The sequence below is a fragment of the Haliotis cracherodii genome, unplaced genomic scaffold (genome assembly GCF_022045235.1).
Source record: "Haliotis cracherodii isolate W230 unplaced genomic scaffold, xgHalCrac1.p SCAF_1, whole genome shotgun sequence".
Lineage (NCBI taxonomy): Eukaryota > Metazoa > Mollusca > Gastropoda > Lepetellida > Haliotidae > Haliotis > Haliotis cracherodii.
In genome coordinates, this window is record NW_027266264.1 from 24646155 (window position 1) to 24659196 (window position 13042).

The 13042-nt window shown below is 39.3% G+C and overlaps 1 protein-coding gene across 3 annotated transcripts in view; it reads right to left on the reverse strand.

The window, feature by feature from the left end:
• Window positions 1–6087: 6087 nt before the first annotated feature.
• LOC139474910 (ATP-dependent 6-phosphofructokinase-like) overlaps window positions 6088–13042 on the reverse strand; it is a 41016-nt gene continuing 34061 nt past the window's right edge. For all 3 annotated transcript variants that reach the window (XM_071258121.1, XM_071258114.1, XM_071258106.1), the window contains 5 exons: window positions 12567–12731; window positions 11772–11836; window positions 10937–11151; window positions 9983–10088; window positions 6088–9122 (listed from right to left, as the gene is read on the reverse strand). In XM_071258121.1, coding sequence (XP_071114222.1) covers window positions 8993–9122; window positions 9983–10088; window positions 10937–11151; window positions 11772–11836; window positions 12567–12731 — 681 coding nt within the window. In that variant the 3' untranslated portion in view covers window positions 6088–8992. The remainder of the gene's footprint in view (window positions 9123–9982; window positions 10089–10936; window positions 11152–11771; window positions 11837–12566; window positions 12732–13042) is intronic.

Below are 13042 nucleotides of genomic sequence, written 5' to 3' on the forward strand. Positions count from 1 at the left end.
TGGTTCTCAGGCACCGCCCACATCATCATTAAGTCTGCTGCATGTTTCGTTTTTATTTCCACTTTCCAAAAAAATAAAATAATCCTAATACTTAAAAACAATGCGATCCAATATATCACACAGTTACTTCCCCTTACATGCGCACTGCTTTACTGTGTATCTCGTGTTATGGTCATGTTCGTAATCGGAGTTTGTATGCTCGTTTATGTAGGGAGGTCCTTTCCCAGGTTAATGGTACACATCTGTTTATTTGGTTACTAGTTTGAACAAGCAACAACAAAAAAACACCATCCGCCCGCACTATATTTTCAAAAGTCATTGCCTGAGAACCAATTCTTATATTTTTTTAAGCCTTATTGATGTTGAAGGTTCACAGAGTGAGTTCGGTGTAACTGGAGTGTAATCTCATTAAAATCAGATCTTAGTTCTCGCTATTGCTCAACAAAGATCTGAGGACATCCCATTACGGGTCACGTCAGAATGACCCTTCATCCAACCAATCAGAGCGTCGCTTACCAAATCATGGAAGTGACTGTCGGAATGTGTTTTCTAATCATGCAACCACGAAATATTTAACAAGGGGTATTCCGAACGACAGTTATGGGTTTTATGATTATATCCATACAATCTAGACCATCTATAAGCCATTCCAGAATGTTCTTCTTATCAGTTTAAGTTTTTATGATCAAGAATATGTCTAAATATGTTTCGAAGTGTAGTCGCCAGTTTGAAACCAGCGGACCATCAATGGTGATTGTTGCAAATCAGAAACTGATGCTCCATTAAACTGCAATATTTGTTGAATATGTATTGTATTTTGGAATAATTCTATATTTAACATATAATATGGCTGAAGACAGGATTGACTTGAATTTCAAATTCTTTTTATCTTTTTAAACGAAGTCCAAATCCATGTCAAGTCTGCCTCCATTGGTATTTTCCTGTCAGTGAAAAGTGTGTTATAGTTATTGTGACATACCATATTCGCCATATGAAGCACCCTGATCAAATAAGCGCACCTGACCAACATTGAAACCACTCTGTTAGTAATCTTCATACACAGTAAACTACGGTTATAACGAACTCAAAGAGACCACTAATTTTAATTTGTTATACCCTTATCAGGTCTTTGAAAGACATTTAGAAGGGATACACATAAGGAAGAGAATTTATGGATGTCAACTGCTTTATTATGAGGAACACAACGTTTCAGAGTATATGCTTACTCCTTCATCAGGTGAATGGATGCCATGAGGCAGAGAGCATATATATGTCCATGTAAGGACAACAAAATTAATAAAAATTAATCTTCCTTATGTTATAACCGTAGTTCATTATAAACATATAACCAGCATATATACAGCAAATGGACAGGACCCATAGTGAGTGAGCAGGTATGGTTTTACGCCGCTTTTAGAAATATTCCAGCAATATCATGGCGGGGGACACCAGAAATGGCCTTCATTCATTGTACCCATGTCGGGAATCGAACCAGGGTCTTCGGTGTGATGAGCGAACGCTTTAACCACTAGGCTACCCAACCACCCCAACAGGACCCAAAGACAGTTTGTTATATCAATCAGCTAGTTATAAGGGTGTTCATTATAAACGTAGTCTACTGTTTATCCGAAGGTATACATGACACTCCGTTTTGTCTTGTACGTTACAAATGTACTAGAAGACACAGCAGTGTAGAAGGGTTGTAGTTGACATGTAACTATTTTCGAAAAAGGTTTTAATAGTTTCATGGACATTTGAACTGAGTTTCTTTACCAGTCGATCTGTGATAACACATTCTGTATATTTAAATAAGAACCCCCCTTTGTCAAGTTTATGAGCGCCTGGGATGCTTATTATGGCAAATACTGTATGTGACTTTCACCACATTCGGGCAGAAGTACATCATTAAATATGAGTGAGTGAGTGAGGTTTAACGACGCTTTTAGCAATATTCCAGCAATATCACGGCGGGGGACACCAGAAATGGGCTTCACACATAGTACCCATGTCAGGAATCGAACCCGGGTCTTCGGTGTGACGAGCTAACGCTTTAACCACTAGGCTACCCGACCGCCCCTCATTGAATATGAAGATGATGAACAGATGGAGTGTACAATCTGTCATGGAGCCTTGTCAGACAGGTCTCCACCATATTGTTATCAAATACTGTCGTGACAGATGTACTTGACATATTCAGTGTAATAGGAGCTGGGCTAATCACATGATGTATTGCCATGTATGAAGCCTTGAATGTGGAATTGTTTCTGGCCTGATGGGTCGATAGAAAGAACTGAGAAACTGTTTACTCTTCAGGCTTCTCATCATTCATGTCTGTTGTTTTCAGGCGTTGTAAAATCCTGTATTTCCTGTTTGTCTTGCAATGACATTGGACTGCAGCATGACACACCGTGATAGAGAGACTGCAATACATAGCACAAACCTGTTGCTGTGACATCCGACAGTGCACACTGTGCTATATTCAAGGCATGTGTTCAAAGGGGTGAACTTGGTGCAGCTTCAAATATTGGAATAATATTTCTGATCTCAAAAATACCTTTGATAATTGAAATTTTCAGAGCTTGTCTTTTTTTAAGTCCAAATGAACTTGTCTGAAATGTAGGTGAAAGCTTTTTTTTCATTTCATGAATAAAGAAGTCTTATTTTGAAATTCCCCACTATTCCATTCTTCATTAAAGTCTGTTATACACTTTTCTTGATGGATGAAAGTGAATGGACATATTTCTCACCATGTTGAAAATGTTCTTCATATATATATACTTCTTTGTACACATAAATGTATAAAGCCAATCCCAGATTTGGTTTGTTGAAGTAAAATTATTACAATGGTTTACATATAGAGTTTGTGATTTTCAGAGCCTGTCATTTTTTTTAGTCCGATCACCTATTTCAGACAAGTAAAAGACTAAAAAATGACAAGCTTTGAACATCACTAACATTACATATGTAAACCATTAATAACTTTACTTTAACAACCAAATCAACATGTTTTCTTGGTATGAACATACAAAATGTCATCAGATGTAAACAACAGATGTGGCCACCAACCCCAACCCCGGATCCGCCTCTGAACAATGTCCCAATTCTCTCAGCCCTACCTACCCTTGAAGATTCGGATTGCAATAGGTCTTCAGCAACCCATGCTTGTCATCAGAGGCAACAATGCATGGTTTTAAGAGGCGACTAACGGGATCGGGTGGTCAGGCTCACTGACTTGGCTGATGCATGTCATCGTATGCCATTTGTGTGTATCGATGCTGATGATATCAATCACTGGACTGTCCTGTTCAGATTCGATTATTTACAGGTTGTCATCATAGTTCCGAATGTGGTGTTAAACAACAAACATCTCAGCCCTACTAGTGTATGGACCCCGATGTCTCCACAGCATCAGAAGAGCGACATGGGCAGCCTGGGAGCCAGAGACCACCAAATTGAGCTTAGGACAACTACAAGTGGTGGTTGTCTTCAATGTCTAGTAATATTTGAGGGCTGTAATACCAGTCCTCCATGCTTTGATTTTAGTACAAGTCAGTCCAGCAGGACTAGCAACAAACTCTGAGGACTAGTGACAAGTCTTGTACGAGTCCTAAACCCAGAAATGAGGCTGCATGGGACAGCTCTGTCAACAGCTCATCTCAGTGTATTTCATCTGGTAACATTTTCTAGCTTCCATACAACTGTAAATTTATTGTTGGTTATCTTTAAAAAATATTATCTGACTTGTCCATTGTTGATAATCAGTTATACAGATTTGCAAACAATGGAATCACTCAGACACTGTTTGAACCTAAGCTCTACTAAATTTCTTAGGTTGTTTCGTCTGGCAAAGACTGCATGAAGAAGAATGATCCTGTAAATTGTCTTTTGCAAGGCCATACTAAATCTGAATTAGGAAAATTATGCTGCTCTGTGTTTTTGAGGTACTGTTGTGATTGTTTCAGGTGATAACAATATTGATTGTTGTTAACATCGCATTCAGCAATATTTCTGTGACATGACTGCAGCCTGTAATTTATCAAATCTGGACCAGATATCCAGGGATAATTATTCTGAGCAATGTTTCATGCCTTTCTTGTGTTATGACACACAATCAACAGAGTCACAGAACCTGACCACAAATACTTAGTCACCTCTTACTACGAACCAGCATAGATTGTACTGGGGATCTATCGGAACCATCGGTGATTTGTGATTACAAACTGAGTGAGTTGCTGCTTTGAACCTGTTAAATAACTTTTCATCATAGTAGTAGTAGTAGTAGTAGGCAGTTACCTATTTGGTGAACCCAATGAGCAGGTATATGGTTATGCCAAAATATCACGATGTGAGTGAATGTGAGATTCGAACCGACAATAAGTGGATCGTTACAAAGCTAAGGGACACAACTCTGTATATAGAATTGTGTTGTCTAGGACCACTGGACCACCTGTGATACACAAGAAAAGCATCCAGTTAGAGTGAGTGAGTGAGGGAGTGAGTTGGGTTTAACACCGCTTTCAACAGTTTTCCAGTTATATCACGGCGTGTCAGCTTAATGTGGGAGCAAAGCCCGAAGTGATGCAGGTCTCAGACGTTTACCACGTCGGTGAAACCAACGAGCACGGGTATGGTGCTGACAAACCTAGAAACATAATTGGGGCGAACTTGGATTAGAACCCACAATCATAGGTTTCGGGTGCATCCAGTTAGAACTAAAGGCTCCCGTCCAATGGGCATTTGGCATTTCGGTCAATACACTTCCTATAACAGTGACTCAAGCTCCATGTACACAGATTCAAGAGTCATTAAGAGTTCACAAGTGGGAAATGTAAAGTACCACTTGTGTGAACTGTTCACTTTATACACAGATGTGCTATTTGTGGAACTCTAACAAATGGATATGCTCTAACATTAATAGTCTATACAGACACTTGGCCAATGCACCATTGCAGGGTTCACGCTAATTATGTTATAATCACGTATGTTAAAACCAGTTGTGTGTGAAAGATCTCTCAGAAAGAAAATCAATCCCGATTTGATATTTCAGTGAGCGCGATAATTTTATTTATAAAGAAATTGAGAAGTCTAGTTTGATGTCAACAAAGTCTGCCATACTCACAGCTATTATATTTACTATGAAAATGAATGAATTCCTGGAAATCCCTGGGATGTATTTAGAAACATTGATCTGCGCATGGCCGGAATCGATATCTCTCCGTTTGAGATTTCACGAAGATGGACCGAACGTAAAAAACACATCTATGATTTTAGCTACCGTATGACTTTCATACACTCCCCCACTGGTTGAATGGAAATACCCCCTTTCAGAAACTGTGAGGGGGCACCTCTCCCATATTCATAAATCTCTGCATAAAGGATTTGTGACAGTTTTACAAATGAAAAAATAGACAGTTGCGAGAATTGGCCTCAGATTCACCTTGCCCTTTGTTCTTGCAACTGTGCTTCTATCCCCTCAAACTTACTGTCACTTGCTCTCGCTCTCTATTAGAGCAATATTCTAGCTGTATAATGGCTGTCTGTAAATGATCGAATCTGGACCAGACAATCCAGTGATTAACATCATGAGCATGAACCCATGCTTTGGGATACGGTGACATGCATCAATCAAGTCACTGATCCTGACACCCCCCAATCCCAATAAGTTGCCTCTTACGACAAGCATAGTCATCTCTTAGGGCAAGCATGGGTTCCTGAAGACCTATTCTAACCCGGATTCAGTCTATTAGGTGAGTGAGTGAGTTGGATTTAACACCGCTTTTAACAGTGTTCCTGTTATATCACGGCGTGTCAGCTTAATGTGGGAGGAAAGCCCGAAGTGATGCAGGTCTCGGACGTTTACCACTTGGGTGAAACCCATGAGCACGGGTATGGTGCTGACAAATTATAGGTTTCTGGCGTGCCCAAGGGACGCAACTCTGCACAGCGAACCACGACGCCTTAGACGACAGGGCCACCCGTGATGCTAAATCTATTAGAGGAGCATAGAGCATCCGAGATGCCTAGAGGTGGTTTTACATGTCCAACAAATCTGCTGATTCAACAAAAAACTCTGTCAAATATGTCACATTTTTCATTTATTTTAGTTGAGGATCAATTCAACAACACATGTAAAATACAGAAAGGACACTGGCAAAGTATGTAGTTAAAACCTGTGTGCAGATCTGTGTACTAACACTGAGCATGGACTAGGGGTGGATGGAGAAACGATTACAAATTAAATCTAATTGTTTCTTAGAAAGAAATGTACAAACATACAAAATAATTCACACTGATTATATTTTCACTCATAAATAATAATAATAATAATGAGGAAACTATGCACCCATTATGCAGATTTAGAACTGGTTATCTGAACACTGTATCACAAATGTAAGTGAAAAGAAGATCTGCTTTATAAGTTTGTAATAAGGTTGAAATTGATGTTGTTTAAGTGAACAATCACTGTTGTCACTGTAAGTTTTAATGGTGTGAATACTGATAAGCTGTCACAGTGGTCATGGTCGGACGTTAGCACGAACACCTGAATCAGTGTTTGTAACAATCTGAAAACCCAACGAGACAGTCGGGCAGATGACCAATAAATGTTGTCTGCCCATCTTCAAAGTTACCTGTCCGCATTCAGACATTATAAACACTGAAAACTAAGAGACGAATCTCGTCTTGATACAGATGAAATAATGCAAACAATTACTTGAGAATCTACAAGGAGTTACGGTAAAACTGAATACTTAATTTCAGTTATTTCGAACACTGCACCTGATGTCTCCGTTGGTTGTGTTAATTTCGTACAAGTTCACAAGCTGGATGGACAGTGATTTATACTGGACCAAGAACATATACACATATACTACTCAAAAGAAGTTAAGGACCACCCGATTCTTTAATATTACTATAGTTAATCTGTCATGTAATGTCAGATTAACTACGATAATATAAAAGAATCAGGTGTTCTTTAACTTCTTTTGAGTAGTATATATGCTGATAAACCAACTAAAAAGGAAGAGACAGATTAAGTGGAATATATTAGCACATAAACACATAACTGCAAACATTTACACAATTATCAATATGTATATCATAATGGCAGATCATCTAGAGAACACTGACATTCAATAAAACAAATATAATGTAAATAAAAATAAATATACTTGGTATTGAAGACACGACTAAGACGCTGTTACAATCAGTAGATATAAAGGAGTAGTAGCAGCATATTGTACATATTTTCATTGATTCTTCAATGACAAAGTGTAAAATAAGCTTAAAGGATATGTCAATGTTTCTTACCATTACTGAACGTATGTCTTACTTCATCTTTTGCAGTTCTAATTTAATTTTCAAATTTTGCAAAAATGTCTTGGTATCTAATCTAAATGTTTATTCATATTGAACCACAAAACGCATGCTTGTAAATGTTTCTTGCAATCTTTGCAGCTATTGTTTCAACAGACAGCGGCTTATATCACAAGCTTAAAACACATGGCAGATAGATTGAGATATACTACACACTCTTGATAGGGATAATCAGAAATGTCATTCCATTTAAATATACACTTGACATTCTTGAGAATTAGTTTTGTGTACAATGGATTGATAACATATCTCTTCAAAGTGGAGTAGGATATAATGCATGTGAGCCAAGTCTCTCTGAATACAGAGACAGTGAAGAAAACAAGAAAATCTGGACTAATATCCACACCCCTGGAAGAACCGAGACACCTCAAATAACTAAAAATACAATACACTTAGGAAAACCAGAAACTGTCATTTACCAGGACAACTGGTAATTACTTGAAAAATCAAACACTCAGTGATATAAATGTATTGTCAAAACGTAGCGTTACATAAATGCATGGTATCCATTGTTCTCCGCCAACAACACGGAATCTCAGTAAGTAAACATTAACTTGACATCAAATTATACACCTCCTCTTGATGGGCCTCCTGTCATCTGATTTAATTCCAACAAACAACTTTATACAGAAAGGTGGATGAAATGCGTATTATTTACTGCTGCTTCTTGCAAGTCATGTAACAGCAATGGAGACGAAGAACTGGCTTAACTAGAGAGGCCACTAAGAGAGACCATTTACAGGCAAATACTGTCACTGACAGTAGCAACATTAATAAATCTTGGTGGGAAATTGCCAATGTCATCAACAAAACATAATGTTCCTCATAATACTTATTTGGAATCACAAACTTTGGTATTTGGTGATGGTTTACCTTGTTAACCTGTTCTACAAGACATATTACTTGTCTCGTTACATCAATCAAGATGGTTTCTTCATAGTCTTGTTATACAGCATGTAACTTTCAGTTCCACAATAAAACTAAAAGTATAAATCCTAACATCAGTGTTAGAAATTGGCACTAGTCCTATAGTCCTTGCCAAAGTGCCCAATGGTAAAGGTATCATAAGGACTGGTAGAAATTTGTCCTTTTTTAGGGTTTTGCTATATGTTATCATATGCTAAACTGTTAGTTTCTAACCCTGTAACATTATGATTGTAGCACAGATTTTTTCCATATCATAATGTTTTAGAAACAAACATCCTTGAAACTTGGCTGGACAATCATACCATTGCATACCTTCTCCTCTCAAGTCTATGGTAAATTTGTTCCTTTCTAGTCTGACTAACTTACACAACTGAACAATCTTAACAATGTTAGACACTGCAAAACTGATGAATCTACCTTTTCTTTGGTACAAATGTAAAACTGTACGGCAAATTCTACAACCAAAACATGAAACACAAGTCGCAGACCCATCAATCATCCTCTCTGAAAATACCCTTTCATCTCATAGTCACGAAAAGCTGGTCTCATTGAGTCACTTTAACACACTGAGACCAGGGTGTGGGAGAGCTTGGCAGCTCAACAGGCAAGGGAAGCAGGCAGCTCTTGTTGCTATGGACTGACTGGAACTGGAACATCTAATAATCCTAACACTGTTACACACGGCACAAGCTCATATCTCGGCCACCTCGTCCACCTGTGCTGTGACAGCCTCCGTCTCAAAGCTGCCCACTGAGTGCTTTGACAGAATCCTAAGCAATGGCCGTACTTTCATCCACCATTCTTCCTTCGGGATTCTCTTACTGGAAGTAAAAACATTTAAACCATGAATCTATTCACTTGCCCACTTGCACAAAGCCATCTTAGCGCTAAGAGCATCATAAGTCAATGTTAAACTATGGGAGTTACAATCATCTTAGAGCTAAGTTCACATATGCATGTGGGCCCAAATTGTCAGACAGACACTGCTCTTGGAACTTCACTTAAGTTGATGATGAATTTTCTGTCCTTGCATTCCCAAGGGCAGTGTCTGTGAAAATCAGTGACATTCATGGTGAACATTGCATATTGAGCCATTGTCTTAAGAATGGCTTGGTAGGACATACCTGAAGGTATGTTACACATGCTGTGTCCAGCTGCTGGCATCAAAGATGTACTGTGATGTAATACACTTTGATTGTCCAATCAGAATCAGGAATACCAAAAAATCATCATTAAAAATTCTGTTCCTTCTAGCCAACAGCAGAGCAAATCTGTTAAAAGCAACATAATTTTCCATTCCAAAGATATCTCATGCTCCCCCACATCAAAGATAAGATGGTCCATTATGTGAAATACATTCCTGGACCCACTGAGTGAGTGAGTGAGTTGGGTTTAACGCCGCTTTTAACAGTATTCCAGTTATATCACGGCCTGTCAGCTTGATGTGGGAGGAAAGCCCGAAGTAATGCAGGTCTGAGACGTTTACCACTTCGGTGAAACCCACGAGCACGGGTATGGTGCTGACAAACCTAGAAACATAATTGGGGAGAACCGGGATTCGAACCCACAATCATAGGTTTCTGGCGTGCCCAAGGAACGCAACTCAGCAAAGCAAATCGCGGCACCTTAGACGACTGGACCCCCCGTGCCCCCTGAACGTCAGCTGTCCATGCAAACTTACTCGAAGTTGGTTTCACTGGAGAGCTCCTGTACTGGAGAGAAGGTGAGGAACCTCTTGGTCATCCCCAGCAGGACAACACCGTCCGGAGTGGACGACACAACGCGACCTGGGGGAGGAGACAGTCATGCTTCAAACACAGGCCTGTTGATACACTAGCTTCACACATGTCTATCACTTGGGAGTTCAATTACCATAACTGCTTTCTTTTAAACAACTTACTTTGCATTCATGCATTGTACTAAAGTAGTGACTTGTAATGTAACCATGGAGTCTTCTTGTTTTTAAACAATATACTGTTAATCGTGAAATTAATGCGTCTCCAAAAGAATGCGATCACTGGCCCCTAGCCAAAAATGCGATTCAAATGAATGCGACAGCCCCCCTCCTCTCAAGCAACAGTGGATTTATATATAAATAAAATGACTTCTGTCAGGTTTACAGGAGAATTCTCACCTTAATCTAACCTTACATTAATCCAAGCACACACCTAATAGCACCACTTATTAGCGCTGAGTTGAGTACTTTCCCTAAAACAATACATAGTGTTTTCTTTAGAACCACAGATACTTTTGGTGTTTATTCTGTTGACTGGTATTAAGGAAGTTTAAAGGAAGAAAGTGCGGTGAAAGTGTCAACAAACTTGAAGGTGGGTGACAAAACAAAGGCTGTAGATCTAATGATTAGTGTGATGAAACCTTTCCATGCACACTGGCTCGTGTCGGCCTTTGACGCGGTCGCAAAGAACAAAGACACTATGTTGCGTGGGTGGCATCTGTCTGGACTTGCTGGTGTGTTCAGTGATGAGATTAGTGAGTAGAACTCTTGTCTTGACCACTAGGGGCTACCCCATCGCCCTCTCATATTAATGACAACTAGGATACTCTATGACTGACTGGTGGAGGTTGTTGAGAGCTTTAGCTATTGTGTACGGCACCATGACTGTTTATGACTCACCGTCTTCCTGAACGGAGTCTTCTACCTTGTGGATGAGCCAGTCCACAGCCTTGGCAGCCATCTTGGTGCCATAGTTCCTGTCGAAGGGGCTGGGCCTGCCTCCCTGCTGCATGTGCCCCAACACGTTGGTGCGGCAGGTGAACACGCCCTTGCCTTCCTCCGCAAACAGGTTGTGTATGAACTCAGTGGTGTAGTTATTGTTGGCACTCTCATTTCTGCAACCAAGATGTCCATTTGTACAACAAGAATATGATAAATGTTTTGGCGATGCAAATGTTAACACCTCTAACTGTGTTTAATGTCACACTTGGCCTTATTCCAGTTATATGATAGCAGTGAGTAAATAATCGAGTCTGGACCAGACAATCCAGTGATTGATATCATGAACATCTATTCACCCAATTGGGACACAATGCCATGCATCAACCAAGTCAGCGAGCTTGACCACCCGATCCCGTTAGTTGCCTCTTACGACAAGCATAGTCGCCTTTTACAGCATGCTAATCTAGGAATGAAAGACAAAAAGAATGTTGAAATTGTTGTGAAAGTACGGGCAAACCAGTGATGGAAAGCATGGGCAATGATCCTACAAATGGGGCACATGACTCACAATCACTGAGCCGAGCTACTTGATCATCTGTCGGCAGTTCTACCACAAACGTTAGGTATTGGAGACCTATTCTTCCAATTGGGTTGAAATTTGTGTGGAAATGTAGCATTTGTGGTCACAACTGCACAGTAGCAGTAGTGCATAAACTAAGGGGATATCTGCCACAATGGATGTTTCACATAGATTCACTTCAGTAGGTATTACCATCAGTGGGTGAAAACATACCTGAGAATTAGACCTCGCTGCACACCAGCATTTAGAATCTTATCTTTAAGATGGTTTACATCATTCTGAAAATAAAATGAACCATATTTATTTCCTAAAGACATTAATACCCATTTGCTCAACAGAGATCCTAGATCTCGGAGCATATCCCCAAATATCTAAACCTCCTTCCCTTCGTAGAAAGTGTCCAGTGATGACATCACAAAAAAATGTATACATGACCAGATGATCAATAATAATTTTATGTTTCATAATTGTTGCCAGTAATACAAGAGAGTATTAACCCCCGAAACATTATCAGCCTGGAGCCAGTCTCATGCATTCTTAGCACCACACACAAAGCATATCAGTAACTTCCATTTTGGCACAAAGTGCATATTTCTTACTGGTGACCCACACTGACCTATGTTGGTTCACAATGTCTATTTCATGCCATACAGGCAACAAAAGTTAAATAAATACTGTTAGACAGAAATAATTTTTCTAGAACCAATAGTTGGTTCCTTTCCTTTTTTTTGTAAACAACATAGGATGAAACTGACATATAGTAGTAAAAAAAGTTAAGGACTATCCCCAAAAATTCAGGACCACTAAGATGTCAATCACATGAATCGGCAGTCCTTAACTTTCTTATATATTCAAGGTTAACATCAAAATCAAACACATTATGTTTTTCACTTTTATTTTTAATGATAGTAAAACATAACAGCTGGCTTTTCATCTTAACCCAGACGATGTTACAGACAGATAAACTTACCCTATTATTACTGTGAAAGCAGTTAAAATGTGCCTTACCCTCAAATCAGTGATGGAAAACTTTTCTTCATATATATAGGCAGCATCAGCTCCACCTGCCAGACCACTCATGGTTGCTAGGTAACCGCAGTAGCCACCCATCGTCTCCACAACAAACACACGTCTCTTCGTGCCAGTAGCAGATTGCTTGATTCTATCACAGATCTGGCAACAAATTGGACCTGATTAGTTTCGGCAACAGTTGCATTGGCTAGAAGACAGAATACCGGATACCTTCCTCCATATTGGTTAAGAACCAATGAGCTCTTTCCTAAGTATTGTTTCTTTTTTAATTTTAGCATCAACATCACTAAAATAACAAGGGGTTTGGGGGGCTTGCCCACCACTTCGTAACTTCAAAGAAATGCAAACATACAAAAATGTCAATTCTAGTTTCCAAAGTTAATGCAAATACTGCTGGTACATGTTTGTTGAAATGTGGTATCGATAAATATCACTGACAAGGTTGTTGCCTC